This window comes from Betta splendens, chromosome 11, assembly GCF_900634795.4.
Source record: "Betta splendens chromosome 11, fBetSpl5.4, whole genome shotgun sequence".
NCBI classification, from domain to species: Eukaryota; Metazoa; Chordata; class Actinopteri; order Anabantiformes; family Osphronemidae; genus Betta; species Betta splendens.
In genome coordinates this window covers 4,920,226-4,943,131 of record NC_040891.2, presented here as the reverse complement: position 1 = coordinate 4,943,131, position 22,906 = coordinate 4,920,226, and the positions used below count along the sequence as shown (strand labels likewise).

The 22,906-nt window shown below is 44.1% G+C and overlaps 2 protein-coding genes across 3 annotated transcripts; one reads left to right on the top strand and one right to left on the bottom strand.

The window, feature by feature from the left end:
- Positions 1-1,261: 1,261 nt before the first annotated feature.
- Positions 1,262-3,416, bottom strand: LOC121202583 (uncharacterized). Its single transcript, XM_041072807.2, has 4 exons — positions 3,280-3,416; positions 3,130-3,201; positions 2,970-3,036; positions 1,262-2,313 (listed from the first exon to the last, which is right to left on the bottom strand). Exons 1-4 carry the CDS (start codon positions 3,361-3,363, stop codon positions 2,219-2,221), a joined length of 318 nt encoding a protein of 105 aa, XP_040928741.1. The 5' UTR covers positions 3,364-3,416; the 3' UTR covers positions 1,262-2,218.
- A 663-nt stretch (positions 3,417-4,079) lies between these two features.
- On the top strand, positions 4,080-21,937 carry LOC114865459 (solute carrier family 66 member 2). 2 transcript variants are annotated; one of them, XM_029166598.3, is made up of 5 exons: positions 4,080-5,066; positions 5,275-5,408; positions 6,247-6,297; positions 11,159-11,375; positions 19,641-21,937. In XM_029166598.3, exons 1-5 carry the CDS (start codon positions 4,864-4,866, stop codon positions 19,849-19,851), a joined length of 816 nt encoding a protein of 271 aa, XP_029022431.1. In that variant the 5' UTR covers positions 4,080-4,863; the 3' UTR covers positions 19,852-21,937. The 2 variants fall into 2 exon arrangements, with proteins under 2 accessions (XP_029022431.1, XP_029022432.1); XM_029166599.3 differs by lacking the exon at positions 6,247-6,297 and having other exon boundaries at positions 4,094-5,066.
- Positions 21,938-22,906: the final 969 nt, after the last annotated feature.

Here is a 22,906-nt window from a genome sequence, read left to right as displayed (position 1 = left end):
GCGGGGAGCAGCAAACATCAGCTCAATACACTCCTTTTTAAACCCCCCCCCCCCCCCGGTCTTGGCTGCCACGTGCACGAGAACACAATTCACATACATAAATACACATTACACAACGTCTGCTGCCATGGCAACACGGTCATAAGCATCCTTGCTCTTTGCCTTCGCTGAGCATGATGGTGAGGTTAGTCAGCATTTGAAGTCCACTCATGCCCATGCACATTTATAACCAGCTCTTCACACACATGTGCACACACATTCGCACAAATACAAGCAAACACTGGATTCATATCATGCATGTGTAAGTGTTGCACAGTATGAGAGTGGGTGTTTTACTGGTCATCTGAGGCGCTGCCTTATCATCATCATCACAGAGCAGTGTGATGCAGAACGATCAGAAAAATACTGCCATCTACAGCACAAACACTGTGGATGAATCAACAGACACAAATAGACACAGGCTTCCAGGTGCATCTGGCCACCACATAACGGGATACCCTCCATGGGGTTGCATTAGATTGGACAGGTGTCGCTAGTAATGTGGCCAGTGAGACGGAAACAGAATTTCAGCACCAAGGTCAGTGACACACACACGTTGCGTGTAATGAGCAAATGTGACCACTAGAGGGAGACACAACTTCAATCTAACGGCAGTAGATCGTCATTGTGTTTTTTCCACCATTACTTTGTGCTGGAACCAAAACGTTATTGGTGAAGATGTTGCTCATGTCTTTTGATTTATTCACTAATGTTAACAGCAACAATAACAGCAGCTAAATGAGTTGATTCTATCCTGAACTCATGTGACTGTGTAAGTCATGTACTCGCTATGATACAAATGACGCCAAGAAAGATAACAAGTTAAAGTGATCTAGAAGCGGCTTATGTGCATCATATGGTTGCAGCACAATCCATCACAGAGAGATAGACGCTGGAAACCTAAAAGCACTGACAAGTTTCCATCCTGGATTTGTGTGGTCACGCTGGTCGCTCCCTTTTGAAATTGTCTGCGTGTTGTCCTGTTGACAGTGTCCAGTGGCATGACTGTCCCAACATAATCAACACTGCCTGTCGTCTAATTGTGTTGACAATTACCTGGAAAGGTGATCTCCTCAAAGCACATTTGAGCCATGAAACCTCTGGAGCCTTGAAGAGTGATGACTGACCATCACAAATCTGCCATCTGCAAATTTCTAATTTCTAAAATTCCTACAGGTTCATAGATCTGGAAATAGAGAGAAAAAGAAGAAGTGACACCTGAGACTATCATATATTTTTATTTAGTATTTGTGCATAGACTTTGGTGCACAGGTAAAAAGTCACAGAGCTATGGTATCTACAGTATTAACCCCATTACAGTATGTTTAAATGAAAGCTAATGTGAGAGCAGCACCATGTGCATTAACCACTGGTTGCACATGTAAGAAAAGGGAATCAGCATAAAGTGGCAGAGAACATGAAATACATTATAATAAACGCAAACAAAATATATGGGTAGCATAAGAGAAGCTGTCAATTTGACATCACGCACAGAAAAGTGTAGCTGTCATTTTTAGAATGTTTAACAAGGACTCTTTGGACAAATATGTTGGCACATTGACTCAGTAGTTTTAAGCCGGTTCCTTTGCTTTGAACCAGTACAAACAAAATGTTACTTATCTTTAAAATGTAAATAATAAAATAAAACATATATGAAAATATGAAATGAAGAGACCTTTGCTCAGATGATGTAATACTTTTTTCAGTCAAACTGTGGTCTTGGCTTTGCAGTTAACAGGTCACCACATGCTCTTCTAAACCATCAGGACATTTGAATGCCTCCTTACTTAGCATTTAAATGGAGCCTATTGAAAGAGCGGCCACTGGCAGCACTGTAGAGCACTAAGCAGGTCCCTGCAGTGTTTCTATCCAATTCTACCAGCAGATGGGCACGCGTGCATAGATGCTTGAGGGCAGTAAATATTAGAAGTGTTAATAAAAAAAGAGGTAGTAAAGACATCTATTGCGTTGTTACATATTAAAGGGTACAAACAAGATTTGCCAAGGTAGAACACTAAATGTGAAAAAACAATAGAAGCTTTAAACTGTTTTGTGTGGACAAAACATGCAATTTAGTTAAAACCACAGTGAAAACTTCAGAGGTAAACTGGTGTTAACTGAGAACTTTGACAAAAACAAAGCTTGGAACTGAAATCCCCACTGACAAAGCCAGTTGCTGTCACTTTGACATCCTCTGCTCCTCCATTCTGACTTGTGTCATGAGTTCGGCCACGTTATTCTCAAAGTGATCGATGCGTGTTCCCATCTCATCTAGTGTGACAGTGAAGGAAACAACCAGCACATGGACATCCTCCATTATCTGGCTTTCACGCTACCAATAGGTCTGTGTTACTGTTTTACGTTTTACCAATTAAAAAAAAATTAAACATATTGGCTTTGGTTAAACTACTGGCTGAAACTAATTACTTTCTTTCTTTCTTTCTTTCTTTCTTTCTTTATTTATTTATTTATTTATTTATTTATCACTTTACCTGACGTAGTTTTCATACGCCGAGGACAAATAATCCGTTCAGTTTATGTTTATATCATACAAATATTTACATCTGAGGAGTTGGAACCTCTAACAATAATCAAACTATGTGAAAAGGTGACTTGTTGTTGTCCTGGACATATTCATGTGCAATATATGTCTATATGTACAAAATAAAAATACCATACATGTTTCTAATAAAAGATTATCTATCTAATTAATATTATTAACAATTTCGTTGCATTGAACAACCAAGCTGTGTTATGGCGCCCCCTAGAGGGCAGCATAGGCACAAGCGTGACTGACATAAACACGTATTTGAGTAATAGTATTTATAAAGTGTCTTACAGCTTCAAGTTCAGACCTTCGCGACTAAAATAAAAGTCATTAATATTTGTGCACAGAGTCAGAGCTCTAACAGTTTACGCTTAAAGGATATTTTTGGAGTCCAGCTGTGCTGATATTTTCGTGAATCTTTCGTGAAGTCGCTGCATCTTTTCCTCCATCTTAAACAGAAGATGAAAAATAAAACCATCGAAATGTTGATGCACGTTTTGAAGTCATAAAACACACAACTTAGCTCGCAAAAACAAGCTTACCGCTTCTGTCATGTCTTTGGCTGTTTTCATGTCCCTTTTTGACATCGTTTCCTCACAGCCACATAAATTGATCTATACGATATAAGTGTCAAGAAGGAATAAACTGTGAAAATTTGCCTTCGGTGTTAGCTATGAGTCTTTTAACTTTACCCTTGTTGTGTGCAGCATGTTCCACATACTGAAAGAATTACTTCCGTCGGCCGACAGTGTGCGTGTTTTCAAAGTAAAAGTCATGTCAATAAAAGAGAATGATTGATTTTTTTTAATACGTGATAGTTTAACTAAAATAAACCTTAACTATGTAAAAGGTAGTAAAAACCGAAAGACTGGGATATGTGCAACAAAACATTTTGCTGAATATTTAATAAATGCTATTAACACCTTAGTAGTCGAACGCAGTCTTTTGCTGTGAAGGACATATTTTACCAGACTTCCGTCCCGATACTGGCTTACTCTGCGTGTGTGTTTACAAATGGAAAAGAGCGTTTTGCTGACTCTATAAACTGGTTTAGCCTGTCGAGCACTCGTTGTATGTTTTGTCTAATGTACATAAGTAGAAAAATTCCCTCTTCCTGCACCGAGGCTTTGGGTTTTATATAAAAGATAATCCTGGATGACAAGTGACAGATGAGAGATGAGAGGCCATCGTCTATAAATCTTACATAACTCCCATTAAGCCTTTACAAATCTTTATAATCCACAGATAGTGTCCATTCACTCTCTCACTACAAATGTTGACATGGCATAAAATGCAGGGATTGTCGAGCTTCAAAAGATGCTGTGTGCTATTGGACCATTAGGCCAGCTAAAAGAAATCAACTTCCCTAAAATATTAAAGAAGCAGCTCTACAATCAGAGCAGGAAACAGGAAGGGCATGACGTGTCACTCTGTGTTAGTAATTTCTGGAGCAGAAGCTGTTTTGCAGTGCAGTATTCTTTACTGTATCTGTAGCTAATAAATCTGAATAGTCCCATCGGGCATGGAAAAAGAGTACAAAGAGTGAATGCAAAATGAGCTGTTTACTTTTTTAATCACAAACCTGCATTAAGGTAAACACTGTGGAGGATAAGAGTCCCGTCTTTATTCTGTTAAATTATGAGTTATAGTTGTTGTCAAAAACAATGATAAAATGGTTTTAATACTCTCTTCCTTGGACGTTTAGCCATTAAAAACGACTGAATAAAGCGGTCCGTGAACTATCTTGATCCTGTCGAAGGTCTTTGCTGTAGCGTAACGTGGGACGTTTCAGGAAGTAGGAGTTCGAGCACAGAAAAAAACACTACTGAGTGAGCTAGTCAATGGAGAAAGATTTGTTATATACGGACACTATGCAAAACTAAGTATTTAATTTTAAGAGCTTTTTATGCAGCTTCTGTAGGTTTCTTTTTCTGCTTTAAATGCCGTCTTCCTAAAACGCGGTAGCTAGCATCGGCACAAGTGTTGACTCAGAGATGGGACGTATTGATCGGATTATCAGCAGCAGCCGTCTCCTCCTTGTTATGTCGCTGCTGTAGCTAACATTCATGTTTTTCGGGACTCTTGTCGGGCTGTTACTGCGATCGTATCCCTCGGCCTGTCTTCATTGTCTGCGTAAACCGCGTAGGGAGTATGCACGGGAAACACGGATGTAATTACGAAAGTCAATACAAGGCACAGGTGGACGATAAACCGGTTCTAGCAGTGCCGGTGGCAGCCGTACGTACGGGTGTAGTCGTGGTGAGCAGCAGCTGATCATGGAAGATGAGGCGTTCGACCAGATCTTGGCCGTGTTCGGCAGCCTGGTGTCGTGGGTCGCAGCCGGTGCCATGGTGTTCGGCGGGGTGGTGCCATACATCCCCCAGTACCGAGACATCCGCCGGACCCAGAACGCAGAGGGGTTCTCCACCTATGTGTGCCTTGTCCTCCTGGTGGCAAACATCCTCAGAATACTCTTCAGGTAATAAAGTGTGTCCTGTCTGTTCATTGTTTGACCTGATCCGAACTGGGGCAGCTGTTGTGTGCTGTGATTTGACTCTGGCCCCAGGGACACCTTGCACCTTTTTCAGATCCTTCCACAGATGCTGTGGGAGAACTGGTACCAGCAGGAAGGTGATGGACGCGCTCGATGGCCGTGGTCACATTCTTTTGTTCTCCTCCTCCTCCAGGTTCGGTCGCTACTTCGAGACGCTGCTGCTGTGGCAGAGCATCATCATGATCGCCACCATGCTCGCCATGCTCAACCTGTGCACCGGCGTCCGCGTGGCCACCGAGCTCAGCACCAAGAGGCGCTCCTTTATAGGTCAGACGCTCTGTGTGTGGCAATGTGTGCGGATGGTGTCGTTCAGGTACTTTTCAGTGAAACAGGTTCCCAAAAAAACAGGTCAAACAAAGACCTGTTTTATTGGGAACTTTGGAGAATCAGGTTAAACCTACTTTACGTTACTCTGTAACTCAACCACACTGATATTGCTCTACTGTACTGCACATTCACCCTTATGGTCCCAAAAAAGGCCACAAATCATATTAAATGCCAGTCCTGAACAAAAATATGAACTGCTTATAAAAATGGATATTTTAATTTATTTGGATGTTTCTTCATCTGCTTAAAATGATCCCAACTGTGTGATACAGTTATACCTATAAATAATGGAACACATCATGTCTTGAAGTATGTCGTTCTACCGCTACCCCCTATAAAGCTCCAACAGGGTTTTTCTCAGTGTTCTCATAAAGTTCTACAATGGCCTTGTAAGGTATTATCGGTCATGTGCTCAAGTTTGTGTCACATGTTTGCCTTCTTCGCCACGGGACTCTGAGCTATGCTTCCTCTCCTTTGGCAGCGTGAAGGCAGGAGTCTGCATCACAAGCCACCCTCAGGCTTTATCAGATAAGTCTCGCATCATAAGGTTGATTTGTGGGCCTTTTTAAAGACTCTGTAAAGGAAACCAAAAGTTACGGTCGTACTGCATTTCTCAGTGACTTGTGTGTCTGAGCAACTTTTGGGTATTGAAACCTTACACCTGTGTTCAGTAATCTGACGCACCACCAGTCGCCTCTAGCTGCTGAAAAATACAGAAAACCAAGCTGTTTTTCTTTCTGTCCCGTTTTTTTTTTTTTGTTTTGTTTTTTGTCTGTAGCAACAGACAGTAAGGATGAGGAAGTACGAATCCCTAAGAGGCTCTTTCTGGGTATGTACAGAACTTAATGTGTCTGTCATGAACCATCGGTTGTAGTTCATCTGCTGCTCCCTCTCCATCTCCATCTGTCTCATGCATGATGACCCACTGGCTGTCACTAACTAATGACGACTAACATCATCGTCTACATGTTTCAATGAAGCATGAGCGCATTTTACTCGCATGCAGTCCCGCCTCTGTGTCCCTAAATGTCTTGATGCATGTTCCATTACACAGGTAGCACACAAGACTTGAACGGCTTGTGTAAATGTGATTTATTTATTCATGCTTCAAGCTGACACATTAATAGAATGACAGTTGGGTTGTAAATCAAAGGTGATGTCACATACTGGAGGCTCATTATTAGTGTTTCACAGTTGTCTAATCACGTCAGGACCGTTTTTACTTTATTTACATCTTTGAGTTCAAATTTTTATTTTATTTTTGTGATTTCTGTGCTCTAGATCTTAAATCTAGCGTGTGTTAAGTGATCTGATAAAATTGTTGCATGCTTATCTTATCCTGCCCTTTTATTATAAATCCAAAGCAACGTTTCTAGTGGCTGCTGTGTGCAAAGTCACATAATGGCTATTAACTACAATCAGTGTTTTCTTCTAACGGGCTGTTTTTGAACTACACTTGGTTTCAACACGATACACATGATATAATAGATATCCATTTGTGGAAATTATCTAGCCTAGCTCCTACCTCTGAAGAATCTGAGCTCTGGGATAACTGCGAGCTCTCTTTAATTTAAATTCATTGGTGTGAAAAGACTTCCTAAAAACTCACCTCTCTGCTCCCAGACTTTTTTATATATATATATATATATATATATATATATATATATATATATATATATATATATATATATATATATATATATACAAACATAATATATACATACATACATACACACACTAAGAACTAAGACCTAGCATTAGCAAGCGTGAGGCAGTTGTTCCTGATTTGTCCACTAGATGGCAGAAGGAAACAGTTTATTCAAAGATTATGTCGCTGATGCTCCTCCTTTTTTTTTATTGTCTCTGTTGCTGTCTTCCCAGCACCAGGGGCTCAAACCTTCCATTCACGCTCACTGATGGGTGGAGCGACAGAAAGCTGTGTTCTTTCATCACATCTTTGCTGGCGTTCGCCTTGTTCATTGATCCGGTTTTGGGGATATCGACCGCAAGAGTCTGCGTTTTGCACGTTTTGCAGAGCGCTTGAAAGCACCTGTTTAAACGGAAGCGATGATGTAGTGGAGCAGAGGTGTGGATCGGTTAGACATGCAGCTTAACTGGAAGGCCTTGAGCAGGTGCGCTCTGTGTCAAGGCTGCAGGATGCGAACAAGGCGAGACACTGAGGGAAAGTGTTACATAAAACATAGCTCTGGCGTCGGGCTTGACATCACGGCTAGTGGTGTTAGTCTGGAGGACACAGTCTCAACCTGTACGTTCCCCTGGTTGCCTGATTGATTCCCTTTATGGTCCTCTAAGCCTTAATCATAGCATACATTTGTTGTCATGGTGACGTACAGTCATTATCACACCAGGCATTTCCATCAAACAGTTGGACATTCGAGCCCAGGAAGAAAAACACAAAGCAGCAGTCTTTTAATAGACATTCCCGGCGTGCCGGTGCGAGGACGCCGTGCGGTTCGGGTGCGTGGACAACAACCTGGAGCTGAGAGCGCGCTCGGGCTCACACCTGCCGGTATCTGTGGCGCGCAGGCCGCGTTGTTGTGTGCCGTACGCGTAGTTTTCGCTCTCAGACAGGGTGTAAGTCCTGCTATAATAGCAGCTCACTGGGATTTATACGGACGACTGTAAGCAGATTAAGACATGAGCTCATTTGGCCGCGTCAGTCACAAACACAGGTGGAGGTTAAAGAGTCTGGAAGGGAAACGGAAGATGAATCACCTGTGGTTTCCAAGTTTCAATTTGTCTGATGTGTTCTGGAGCCAAATCTTCCTTTGGGGTGTGTTGAAGACCTAAAAGCGGAGCTCTTGATTGGATTCTCCAAACTCTCAGCATAAAAATAGACTCAGCAACCAAAACTTTCAGAGAGGGCTCTGTTCCAGGACTGAAAATCGTCTGTGCAAACTTTCGGGCCTCTCTGGATTTAGACTCAAGGGCACCTTGCCTGCCCATGTTTGTCAGTACATTTCAGATAAAATGTCCTCTCATCCCTTTTTATTTTACAGCTGTTTCGCCTTAGGAGTCGGGTAAAGGGAGGCGGGGAGGCTTCTAGCCCACCTTGTCTCTGCGTGTCATGGCTGTTATCTTTCCTCCTGCAGACTTGAAAACCGCTCCTTGTGGTGTGGTTGCCGTTTTCATCATCATGATGCACCATGTTATGGATGGAGCAGCACTGGATAAATATTGTGGTTTATTGCCTCAAAAGTTTTCCTAAGTCTTAGATTTCATGAAATAACAGCTGCCCTGTGACTGAAGAAGTCAGTTTATTAATTCTACATTTTTTATATAAATTCCATTTTCAAATACCATTTCCCACATATAGATCTTGATTTATCTTGGTTATGTCGCCGTGACTGAGTGACCCAGGGGCTCGGTTTCAGATAGAGCTTTAATGATGTTACAGAGATACATGGCGGTACTACAGAATTGCGTCCCTTCAGCGATTTGATTTTGGCTCATCACTCGTTTCAGTCACACCACGCTGTTCCCGTGGCAGCGTAAAATAAATCATCTCGTCCTGGAGATGATGTTATCTGTTGAATAAGGTACGGCGCCTAGGTTTTAGCCCCAGTTCTTTTGCAGAACATACTTTGAGACTGGGCAGGAATGCTGACGCGGCTGTTTGTCACCGTGGAAAAACTCCCCGTCTAAACTTCAGAAAGCGCGTTGCAAACCAAGGTTTAATTTCCCAAGGTGTTAAAATGTCTCTCACACTAATGCCCCTGCTTCCCCCACGGGTGCTTTTGAGTGACAGCCAGCCATTATATTTACTGCCCTCGTAGACCTCTCTGGGGCCGGATTTCCAGCAGGAACTGGTCTCCATGTCTGACCCCTGTCTTCCTACTCCGTGGGCCTTTCCAACGAGCTGTGCCCTGGACATTTAGCCGCCACAGGGAATCCATTGTGTGTGTTCCCACACGGCAGCCGAGGGATTAAAGAGAAAGCGGAGAATGCTCAAGGGTAAACGAGTGACACAGCAGGAGGTGGCGTATGACAAGGGCTACAGTGCTGTGATAAACGTCCCTTAGTGGTCAGTGTGAGGCATGTGACCCCCACACACATTTATGCCCACAGCATATTATTTTTATCCCATCAACTGCTCAGAAACGAACCTTAGGAGACAAACAGGATTAAGAAATGATGAAATGAGCGTATGCACTGACACTAAAACAAGCTCTTCTCTGGAGCCGTACGTACTGTAAAAGTTGCTAGTGGTCAGACATAAGAGTTTCTGTCCGCTATGATGTCATCCTACGTTGCCATGGCAAAGCTCGCCGTTCGGCGTGTCGGCCGGCGGCCTTGATCTGATTTGTTCAGTTACATTTATGAGATTTGTTTAACTTCTCTTTTTTTGAAAGAAACAATTGGACTGAGTCCGTGCTGCGAAGCCGGCGTGTCTTCCCAGCATCTGCGTCTGCCACGCGCATTCCTTTTAGAAATGTCAGCCAAATGTCAGAATCAGCCATCGTTAATTCCTCAGATGAAACCATATTTTATTTAATCACAAACTCAAATGTCAAATATGCTTTTGTTATTTCCCATCCTGCTTTATTGGGACAACATTGGGTTTAGTGCTTGGCTTCGCTCCCTTTCTTATAGCCTCCTCTGTGACTAGCGTGGATAATATAACCTTCATTTAAACATGATTAAATGAGTCGTCTGTGCTGCATTTGAGCCTACATCAGATTTTCATGATTAACCCTGTTATTCCAGCGTCTGCATGTGTAGTTACCCAGAGCCTTCGCATGCCAAAGCTACGCTTCACCATCTTAGAGCTCCCAGAAATGCGTTTTATTATAGCTTTTAGGACCTGGTCCTGCAGATATTATCACTGGGTCTGTTGCTTATTGCAGGAAGCCAATGTTTAGTGCTGACAGTGGTTAATAATTTTTTCAAAGTAGTGCACAATACATGTGTTATTGCAGGAAACAGGGTTTGGATCATTCATTCACTCTGCATCATCTCTTCTCAGGCTTTCCACCACCTTCCCATTTTCTCACAAAAGCCTTTTCACTACACCTACTTAGTCAAAAGCTTCTTTTGAATGAGAATCAGTTAGAAAAACGCACATTTGTAGAGTAGAATGAATGATTTTTTTTCCAGAATGCATGAAATATAAAGGACTAAGCTTGGGTTAAAAACACAGAATAAGTGAATTTTCAGTGCTACGCGTTTTTTTTTTTGAGGAGGAGGAGGACAATAAGGGCTTGTAAATAGAATCAATGGAGTCTGGTGGAGTCTCAGTCGACTAATTGACCAGTAGAAAAGCTTCCTTTATGATCAACCTACTCCTAGCATCGGCCACATGATTTAATAGCACTGATGTGGAATTTCTAATAATTTCTAAATTATTACTATTCTAAACGGTGAACAGCACAACAGCAGGTTAATTGTCTGTGCTTTTATCCTGACTGTCTTTTCTGACACCACGCTTAAGGCTTTAAAGCAGCTCTACAGGAACATGGTGATCGCTTCCTCAACCTTAAGACAGACACAGTGATCCAACAGCTAACATCTTTTTCTCCATAACAGATCTAACTCTGAAAGTTCTTATTAAAGCTGCCGTTGATTATCATTTAATTCAGCCTTCCTTCTCCCTGACACAGAGTTAGCTCTGCTTGCTTTTTGCAGACGTCCATTTGTGAGGACTCATTTCTGGTACCTTTTTTTTCCAGATTTCGACTGGAACCACTTCTGGTCCTGGAGCCGGTTTGTGGACTACGTGCAGTGCGTGCTGGTCTTCACGCTGGCGTCCGCCTACATCACCTACGTCCTGCTGGACTCCGCTCTGTTCGTGGAGACTCTGGGCTTTCTGGCCGTGTTCACCGAAGCGATGCTGGGCACCCCGCAGCTCTACTGCAACTACCAGAACAAGTCCACCGAGGGCATGAGGTACAGATGATCTTCTGCTCGTTCTTATTTTCACAGAGGCTTTTGTAATTGCAACATTCAGCCTTTAAGGAGCAACGGACAGCTGTGGGTCAGAGCAGAGTTACACCACACACAATCTCAATTGAAACAAGCTTCAAAGGCATTGGGCCATTTTCCCATTTTAATTTTGGGCTTTGGTTTGAGCTCAGAATCATCACTGTGATAATAATTAGATTCAAACAACAGTCGCCATCCAGTTTTCCTTTCTCTCACTCGTAACAAAACTCATTTAAAATAGATTGGTTTGATTATCGGTTCCTCACAATCATTAGACGGAGTTTTCTGATTTCAGAGAACCTTCCTCTATCAAACTAAAACCTAAAATCTATTTTAATGTGTCTTGTTTCTCTGTCCATAATGCATTTGCTTCCTACAAGTGATAATAAATGATGGTGGTAAAAGCAGCTCCAATCAATGAAATAATATTCTGGACGAGGCTAAAACGCTGTCCCTCAGAGGCCTCCTTGTGTGTTAGACGTTCTCCTCTGTACAGGACCAATCAATGACAGCGGTGGGTACTGCCTTAAAGTGCTCTACCGGAGCATCAGCGGGTGCATTATCCATACCGAAGGTGAAGGGAAAGGAATAATGTGCACTTCACTCTCAGCTTGCCAGAAGCCGTCAAATTGCCTGGAGGACTTGCCGTGCGGGGCTTCTTGCATGGATGAGCACCCGTGGAGGGGATCACGTGTTGCTCCGACTTCCTTGAATGTCGGCATGTTTTGTTAAACACTAGATATTGCGCCATTCATTCATTTTTTTTAACAATAGCCATCACCTCTGTGTGTTGGGTCCTAGTGTATCCTATGTGCAGCTTTAGGGCTAATGAGTGTAACCTATCTCACTATTTTCCACCAACATGCTGCGTTCCTTTGTAGCTCACACACCCACAAATCATCAGAGACTCACCTCGATGCTTCGCAGCAGGGATAGTGTACTTTTCATCATGAGCCTTGTTGATGCTCTGCAAATACACCATTTGTTATATTTTGGTCTTATCGCTCCAAAAGAGCTTTTTTTTCCCCCAAAAAGGTTTGAAGCATCTGTTTATGTAAGCGGATGCGTTTCGTTGTGTGGTCACAGTAATGGCTTCAGGTGCTCTGCAGCTAAGTTTTCTCTTTGTGCATTGTATTATGAACCGATCTGCAGACAAGCCTGCATTTCAGCTTGTTTGTTCTTTGCTTAATACAGTTGCATCTATTTAAATCTGATCTCTGGTCTGCCATTGATCTTTTCTGTCCACCCGTCTTTCTCTGTCCTGTGTTTTCCACTCGCCTTCACTCTTCAGTCACACTGAGAGACGTTCTGGCATATTTGAATGATTATAAGTTAAAGATCTATAAGCCTCTTAGTTCCCAGTATTTTCCACTTTGTGCTGCTCTGTGGAGGGAGTAGTGCACAACACTGTATAAGTCCAAACTCTGAATTGCTGATGCTCCAGATTCGGCACTCATTTAAAGGAAGACCGTCTTCAGCTGTTATACTGTAACTGCAAATAGGTTTTGTAATGATTAGACTTTTACGCTGACAAACTTGCTTTAGTAGTAAACACAACGTGCCATTGGATGTTGAAAGTGGCCCTAAATTGTCAGTCAGATGTTTGAGCAGCTCTTTACAGTATTTTTCGTACGAGATGTGTAAAGTGGTTTTTAATCATATGAGAAACCAGCTACTTTAGTGTCAGTCAGATGGAAATCAAAATAAAAACCGCCGTATCCCAGAATAACGATAGCATCTCTGTCCTGATGAGTGGGATATTTTATAGTAGTGCAGCCGTCACCAGCAGAGCTCAGGGTCTGTTGTACTGTTGCACTCACATTCGTGAGTAATGGCTCTAGATTATATTGTCTCGCATATGATCATTAACACTGACACGTGCTTATTAAGTATGTTGGCACCTGTCGAGCGGGAACAAAAGACTCAGGCTCATGACAGCTATTTATTTCATCAAAATGAAGCAGCAATGTCACCAATGATGTTTCTCCTAAGATCAATAAGCTAGTGAGTTATTCTGTCTGTTGCCATTGTATCACGTGAATGATTAGCATCAGGTTTTGAGCTATAATTACTGTGGATTTAAAATGAATTGTTGAAGGCACATAAGTGTTCAAAATCAATCCTATCAAGAAGCTGCACTTCTGAACTCTTTAACGCTGTAGGCCAAGAATCTACAATGTGTTATTAAATAGTATTTTTGAACTGAAGAATGCTTAAGTTTTAACTGTTCATGCATTAAAAGATGTGTAAGTTGATTTCCATCCACTGAGCACAGAGGCCCGATTAAAAAGCTTTCTCTCAGTGTGAGTCCTGCCTCAGAGCAGAAGCCCCCCCCATCACCACCACCACCGCTGGCTGGCTTTCTGCAGCAGACAGATAACAGAGCTCCAGCAGAGCTGCCTGTTCACTTAACTGGCCATGACAGCTCCCACGCTGGCCCTTTCCATACCCTCTCTGCCCCATGCCTTATTTATTTTTGATTTCTTCTTTGTTGTGTGTGCGCTTCCTACCCATCTGCCCCTCTGGCTCCCACCCATGAAACTGTCCACACAGCGTGTGCTTGCAGAGGGAATTCGCCACTCTGCCAGGTGTAATTGACTCCATAATTAATTAACAACATTAAGTTGTTCTGAACTTCACTACTTCACCCAGTGGTTGTAAACTTGCTTTTGCTGTAAGGGACTTATTAAATGTGGGTATAGTAGTGAAAAATGTCCATGAGCGTGCACGCTCCGCTTCCGTGATTGATTTTTTTTTTTTCCTGCTTGGTCGTTGACGCATGTAGTAAAAGCACTTGTGCTGTTATTAACGAGGCCTGACAACAAAACCTAGTGATTGCCATTGATGTTCAGAGAGAGTGCAGCAGTTTGTTGCGGCAGGAAATACGATGTCCTTACATTTGGTTAAAATGCCCCTAGGAATTGAAAGTATGGCTAAACAATAACACTGAAGCAGACACGGAGAGCACATCGACCAAAAGATGGGTTTAATCCTCTGTAGTCAGTTAGTGTGAACTGCCTCCTAAAGGCTTCCATCAAATTTGAACAACCTTTCGTTTGAAATTGAGCCTAACTCCTGAAGTATTGTGAGGCCCAGCCTGTATGGAACGTACGTGTGTGTGTGTGGGGGGGGGGGGGGGGGGGTCTCTTGTCTGTACTTCCAGCCATCAGCTGGTGCGGATTTCCAGTTTTTTATTGTTTATTTCCTCTCCTCCGTCTGCACACTCAACCTGTTGAGTCTGGAGAGTTGTTGCTAGGTTACTTTACCTCAGCGTGACGTGTGTGTGTGTGTGTGTGTGTGTGTGTGTGTGTGTGTGTGTGTGTGTGTGTGTGTGTGTGTGTGTGTGTGTGTGTGTGTGTGTGTGTGTGTGTGTGTGTGTGTGTGTGTGTGTGTGTGTGTGTGTGTGTGTGTGTGTGTGTGTGTGTGCGCGTGCGCGTGTGTGTGCGTGTGCGTGATGACGATGTGAGAATAGCTTCCTGTAAAAGTGCATTTTTAAGGAACAAGGTAAAGCTCGGGTGACTGAGCTGGAGTGAATGTACGCAGGCAGAGACATTAGAAGAGGCAAGGAAGTATTTAATTTCCTCAGACAAGCACAAACAAATTGAATCATTATAAAACCATCACATTCCAAACAGCATATCAGGGAGTCGGGCTAATTAGCAGGACTTGCATATTCCCACTCGCAGTAGGAAACCTCAGCACCCTGTTCACCCGGGGGATGCAGTGGGATCAGGGTGAAAGTCGCCAGTACAATGACTCATATTAGATACGTGTATGGCAGAACTGCAGGCAGGAGCAAAGCTGTTTTTAATAAGGAAATATGGATGGAGGAGCCAGTGTTGCATCTGAGGCGTTTGTTACACGAGGACATCATTTGATCATTTGTCCGTTTCTCCATTAACCTCCCTAATGCCGTTGGCACCAGTAACTGCTCTGTTGCCATAATGGGTCCGTGGAGGTTCGCATTCCCGCATCGCGAAATTGATGACGGCGCTGTTTTTCTTCCCTGTCCGAGTGAGCGCTTCGATCCCTCCACTTATTTTCCCGCTTCTCCCTCAAAACTAGCAGAATAAAACATTCGCCATTAGAGATGTGCAGCTCTGTTCACATGATGGGAAGATGTTTTATTTCTACACAGAAAGTGTGGTGGGATCATCGATCACTTCACGTAATTGTGGCGCACTGGGACAAATTTCTCTCTCTCTCTGGGCCGCTGACTCGAGCACACAGCCAGTCTGGACAGCAGCATCTACAGTAGCAGCAGTCTCTCTCTCACTGCAGCTGAAATCGGCACGAGAGATGACACAAGACTAAAACCAGGCCTTTTATTTCCAATCGTTTCAACGGTTATAACGAGGCTTTGAAGAAGATTTGATCTTCCGTCTTCCATTTAGTCAGAGAGAATAGATGCATGCATTAATGTTAACTCTGAACAGAGCCCACGAGTTAAAATAGCTTATCAAGTAGACGCTGCCCTAAACACAGCATAAAGGACAGGACAGTGACAGACCGGGTGAGAGATTCGCATGTCTGACACATTTGATGTTTATCTGACACATTCTGCTCTGCTCCAAAGGTCTCCGCTGTTTTCATTGTTTAAATAAAAAATTATGTATCACAGAGAGTTCATGAGGGCCGAAGGGTACAGTAAATGGACAGGAACATTAATCAATCATTGTAAGTAAACTGGTAATGATATTACATGGGGTGTTGTGAATGTACCAGTGTTCCTTCCCAGTCCACTGTAAAACCATTTAACTCAACCACCAGCTACAGACTTCTGAAAAAATGTCACTTTCTTCCTCTTTTATGCATTAAAGCTTTTTGTCAGTCTTTCTTCGTACTACGACAGCCCCGTGGTTTAGTGAGGAGCGGCTTCACCTCACAGCTCCCACGACCTGGGGTCAGCTCGTAGGTTTGGCCGGACGCTTGTGTGTGTGGAGTTTACACCTTCCCCCTGTGTCTGCGTGGGTTCTCGCCCAGAGTCTGAGTGCATTTAGTCATGTTAACTGCTGCATTGCCCGTCGGTGTGAGAGGTTGTCTGTATTTGTCTATAGGTTGTTCTGTGATGGACTGTCCAGGAGGTCATGTAGCTTGTTTTCAGTGTATGTCTGCTTAATGTTGAACCGTCTCCGTATCCCTGATGAAGTGGTGTGTGATACTTTATCAGCCAGATGCCTGACGGAGGCTTTAAAGGCAACGTTAGGCCGGATGAAAGCCCTGAGCCTGTGCAGTGCACAGAGGATGAAGAGGTGTCGAAGGTTTTCTTTGTTAATGGAGTTCAGGCAGCTGCTATTATTAGACGGTCCTGAGCCTGCAGAGCCAGAGGTGCATACCGATGCAGACCAGCCTGCCATAAAGCAAATAAAACACAACAACACCGACACAAAACAGGCCGATGGGACGTTCTCGCACAGCCGGCTCCAGCCTTTTAAGGCCTGTGGTCTGAGCTGCGTCCCAGTGTGCTCGGCGAGTGCCAGGGCCTTATTTAGACTGCAAGCTGCCAACCAGCCCCGCACGCATGCACGCATGCATCTGCACGGGCCGCTGGTGCCAGGCTGCCACCCCTGCGGCCGGGTGCAGGCTGCTGCTGTGTGTTCCAGAGCTGCGCGATCGGCTCCCTGCAGCTGGAGAAGCTTCAGATCGTCCGTCCAAAGCGTCCACCCTCCATCTGCCGCGTCACTCGGGGACCTGCTTTCTCTGTCTTGCAATAGATGAAAATGAATCAAGTTACTAATAGAACTTAAGTCTAACTTGTCAGGGGACTGTGGTGGAAATTTCCCATAAACAAGCAGATGAGAGAGTTGTCTTTTGTGTAATTTATTATAAAAATAAGGGATAATAACAACAATTTTTGTCTGTATCGTCTCGCTTTAGTGCTACAGTGGGAGGGTTGATACTCTGCCCCTGCTTTTAGTTCTATGGCCTTGGCTTCAGTGAGGAGTCAGCTATGTCATACATGCTGTATCAGAGGGTTAGGGTTAGGTTAGAGAGTATTGAAGGCACATGTCGTAATTTTTCCCATTACAGGATATATTTCCTTTTTGTATGCACACGAACGAGAAAGTCCGTTTATATTATTGTCAGAAAAAAAGTTGTACCTACCTGCGTTTAGAAAGCAGCCATGCGTTCCTCAGCTGTCTCTCCTGCTGAGAGTCGCGGGGGTGCCCGTCCCAGCTGCTGCTGAGTGAGAGACAGGCTACGTCCTGGACAGTTCACCCGTCCATCACAGGCCCAGCATAGACACAGACAACCTCCACCAATTAACCTGACTGCATGCCTTTGGACTGTGGGAGGAGGCTGCAGGGCCCTGACAGAAGCCACGCAGCCTCTAGGGGAGAACCTGTACACTCAGAGGTCTAATATCATGAGCAGAGTGCCTCTATGAGGCAAAAGGGCAACAGCTCCACCACAGATGCATCAATTAGTAAATCAATTACAGTTCAGGCAGTTTATAAAGGAGAATTAAATGTGGGGATCGAGAACATCAGAGCAAATTTGCTCTCACCTCCCTAACTCCCAGAATCAGAGTAGTTTAGGTTTTTTTGCTTCCAGATTCATAAAAACATAAATCCACATTTGCTGTAAATGCATTTGCTGCTCACACTGCAGTATATGGTCCCATTTCTTCACCGCTCTTTGTAGCCCACATCTCTGTTCTTTCTCCCTCTGTCCTCCATATACGCCTCAGAAGGTGACAAATAAGTAGCCAGACATGTTCACACCTATTTCCCCAGCTCCCCGTGTGTTAGCTCTTATTAGAGAACCGGAGGATCCGGTCAATCGCGCAAACACTCGCCTCTCTCATCTTTGCGCTAAAGGTACAGGTCGTAATAATCCTGACAGCAGCTGCTGGAGAATGGTGGGGGGCGTGGGAGCGAGGTCCCTTTCCGCGGAGCTAACAAGCTCGGCGCCGGGAGAGCAGCGCGAGGACGCCGGGTGGGGAGCGGAGGCAAACAGGTGCGTGGGGGGGGGGAATGCGCCGCAGAAGGTGGGCTTCTGAGACGCGACGTGAAAATGGAAGCCGGCCGCTCCTCGGGAGGACCACAGACGGAAAGCTGCTAAAGGAGGGAAGTGGAATCAGACAGGAAAGTTTGGTGAAGGGAAGCTGGAGGCGTGGATGACACACAAGATACAGTCTTCAGCCCACGAGTCACTGGGTTCTTATCCAGTGGTGTTTTTGTTTTTTTTAATTACTGCTGCTTTAAAGGAATATTTGGCCTTTTTCGCTCACGAATTTCACCAAAGATTCATCAACTTTGTTGTTACTGTTGCTTTTGGATTTATATAAGTGAGAATCTTCATTAGCATCTTAAGGAGACGACTGTTTCCTGGGTTTGTGTTGGAGGAGCTGAACAGACATTTCAAGCACAGCAGAGAACAGATTTCAGTTTGTAAAACCACACCCGTGTTCATTTACCTCCTCGTGTGTGTTTGTGCCCGCTCAGATTTCCTCTCGCGTCCATAATGTAGGACTGCACGGCCACGGACCGAGCCTCGATGTTCGTGCTGGCGCTTGGCTCGGCGTCAACAAACCCGTCTCCATCAAAGCTTATTCGCATAGTGCTGACCGCCCGGACCCACCGACACGCTCGACTGAAGGGATTTCTGTGTTTGTCTTGTGGGCAGGTTTGCCTTAGGAGGCACCTGAAGTGTGCTGGCTCAGCGCTTCCTTTGTCAGCATCACGCGCGTGTATCGCAGCCCCCAGCACGAAATGAAGGTTTATGAACAAACTGCAGATACAGCATGTGCGATGCTCGTGCCAGTGTTGGAGGTAATGGCTGTGTGGTGGAGGAAAGCAGCTCCTTTTCCATCCTATTAGTTATGTACAGTGCAAGCAAAAGGATGGAGGTTATGCTCAAAGGTCTTCTCCAGTAACTCCTTAATTCCAGTGTAAAGCTCATCTCTTGAACTCTCTGGAGAACAGCTTCTGTAGCAGAATCACCGCCCATGACTTAGCGTTAGAAACGTGCCACAGGCTGCAGAGATGATGAGAAGCTCGAGCCCTTCAGGAGCTTCATTATTTTAATTTTCCATGGTTGTTATTGTGGCAAATTTGTTATTCCTCCCGGCCTGAACTCATATTACATTTCTCTGAGCCCTTTGCTGCATCACGTCATTAACATATGCTCTTGGCAACCAGATTGAATTTAAGCAGAGAAACTTTACTGTTCAAACTGTTATTGGTGGATTATTGACGTATTACTGTATATTTTTCTCTCTCGCAGCATCAAGATGGTGCTGATGTGGACCAGTGGCGACACCTTTAAAACGGGCTACTTCCTGCTCACGCAGGCGCCCGTGCAGTTCTGGACGTGCGGCCTCCTGCAGGTGTTGGTGGACGTGGCCATCCTGTTCCAGGTGTACTACTACAGCCGCTACCCGCAGAAGCCCGTGTCCCACACCGTGTCCCACACCACCAGTGCCAAGGCCCTCTGAGAGCGGGGGGCACCTGAACGCGGCCGAAGAAGAGAACCAAAGCGAGTCGAGGCGACGATGCCACACACACACACACACACACACACACACACACACACACACACACACACACACACACACACACACACACACACACACACACACACACACACACACACAAGGCATGACCAGACGCACTGTGTCTACTGTGTCAAGCGAAGGACCCTTGTTACCTTTTTTATTTATTATTCTACTGACTTCCTGTCAGTGCAACAAGCGCTGACCATGTCTCCTAACGCAGACTTACGCAGAAAATACCCTTGAATCAACCTGCACATATACAAAGTGTTATGCACATACATACTATAAATACACAGTGTCATGGAGTCCAGACGGACGTCATGAGGAAACGTGGAGCAGCTTCTCACGTCCACCAACGCCGACGATTGTTGCATGGACCCTCTGCCTTAAATTCAAACACGGCTTGCTGCATTACCAGCAATATAAATGTATGAATCAATCACTAACATCTTACTGTGCAACATCACTGAATGTACCACGATGGTTTTTAAAGGCCGTTTCTCTCACAACGCGAAGGTGATGATGATGAGATGAAACTGTAAAACACAAAATGGAACATGAAAGAGGAACAAAATCCCAAATGCTTGAAGATGCAACACTTTGGATTCAAAGAACACAATTTTTTTATAACCATTAGTAGTGAAAGATATAACAGCCATCAATCATCCGGTGCCAGTATTGTGAAGTTGTATTTAACCTCCATAGGCTGACACGAAGCCAGTGAAGCTGCTGATCCTCTTTACACGGACGGATGTGGGGTCTACGTTTACCCAACATGCAACAGCACAACGAGTCTCCTTTGCTCAAGTGAACTGAATCTTGCCTTTGCTTTGCGTTTATGAATCTGGAGTTCTGCCGTGGGCGTATGAGCTACAGTAGCACACCTGCTCGCCTCGTACTGTTACAGTAATGCCTGTTTCATCGTCTCTTTTTCGAGCTAGTCAGGAAATGAAGTTGTATAATAGCACTGCAGGCACGGGCTGCCTTGCATTCTGCCCGAACGCTTTTTGAGTGACGGGGTGTGTTTTCACCCCCACATCACGATTACTACCACTGACCCGAAAGGTAGTTCTTGTTTATGCAGCATCAGCGGCTTGGAAACACTGGATGGAGCTGAAGTGGATATTAGCTGTGCTTCTTCAATTTGCCAGCTACTGCACTCCACCCACCAGGTTCAGTTCTTCAAAACTCAATAAAAAAGAAGATAAAGATGTTTTGGAAAAAAATATATTCTAAAAAACTAAAATATGAAAGCGCATCAAGACATTTAAAACAAATTAGCTGTAATCTTGATATTTTCAAATCTATTTAAGTGCTGTGGGCATGACAGACATTTTGTCAGCCACTCCAGCAATAGACTCTCATTGAGAATTGTGAAATAGAGCCAAGTTGAAATGAACAAGAACTATCTTTTGGTCTCGCTGCTGCTTTTACAATCAGATATTGTGCTTTATGAAACCATATCCTCACCAAAACGAAGGCCAGTCTATTGTCTATGCTGCCGATTGGATACCATTTTGTTCATGTGCTTCCTTCACATCTCTGCAGGTTTATGAAGGTTGAGCTCGCACTCATTTTTATCAGAAAGTTAATTTCCTGTTCTGACGCAGCCACATCGAGGGGTTTCTCTGTTATTGTTTTCCTTCTGGGAGAGAAGTGCCAAACCAGGGGGTGTCAGTGCACCGTGCACCTGAACGGACCCAAGTCTCAACAAATGGAAAGAGTTCAAGCAAAAACATACGTAATGGACGAATCCTTGGTTTATGATCTGCAGATGCCATTATAGAAAACGACCTCAATATTCATTCTCTTTTTTTACTTGCTTTAGTTTTATCATTTATAGTATTGTCCCATATAAACGGTCATGTTTTGTATTGTTATTGTAAAAGAACGTTCCAAAAATATCATTGTATGTTTTAAAGCCATTCTTTTAGTTACATCTGTTTCTATTTGTATTTTGTCTTACACTCTCCGTTGTCCAACCTGCATCAAGAGGTGTCGCCCAATAAAGAGGCAACGGGAAAGACGTGTGGTGTTTTGTCCTTGATGGAGTCGTTCTCTCATTGTGCATCTGGCAGACGTCACCTGTCGTTAGGAGGAGTGAGCCCGGTCGTGGTCCTTGTTTGGTCCAAAGCCACCTGAAGCAGCAATAAGCACGTCATTTGTGAAATGCTGGGCTTTCACGTGAAGCTCTCCACCGGTCCTGAGAGGAGACGGCCCACAGGTAATAGACGTAGCATTATTTCCTCACCACAGCACCAGCCCCAACTGAGACTTGAACATGATCCCTGAATTATGTCCCATCATATGACGTGTGTTCTTTTTAGTTGCACCCAGGTGACGACTCCTCTTCCCTCTCTCACCTATTTGATATTCACCTTATTGTGGAGACACACTTCAAAGTGTCCCAGTCTAGTAGCGCTCGTCTCTCAGCAGTGAGTTAAATTCAGGTCAGGGCCTTTTTTTACTTTCTCACTGGAGTAGTGTGAGAGTCGTCCTCTTTGGTCTGAGATGAAGACATCACTGAAAAACTGTTTATCAGCTCCTGGAAACAACAGATCTATTATTTAAAACTATGGAGAGAAACTACCAACCAAACCAAAGACAAACCAATTTAGCCACAAACCATCCTGCAAATGTGGGTGTATAATAAATATTTACATCAATCTCCCCACACGGGACTCTCTTTTTTTTGGTGTCTCAACAGCCATTTCGATCTAAAGCGACAGCAGCTCGGTGTTGTATGTGTTGTGTCTTGCTTTCGTGCTTCTTAATGACTTACTGTACTTCATCCAGCGACTGCGACCCGGAGTTGGCAGACTCACAACCTGCATATTAAACAGGCTGGAGCCCAACGTGGATGTTGTCATGCACTGATGCTGCGATGGCGCCAACTTGACATGCACTTAGTGTGTCACATTAAAGCAGCAACGATGCTGGATTTGTTGTTTTATTAAGGAAACTTGTGAAGCTTTTCTATTTTAATGTGGTTAAT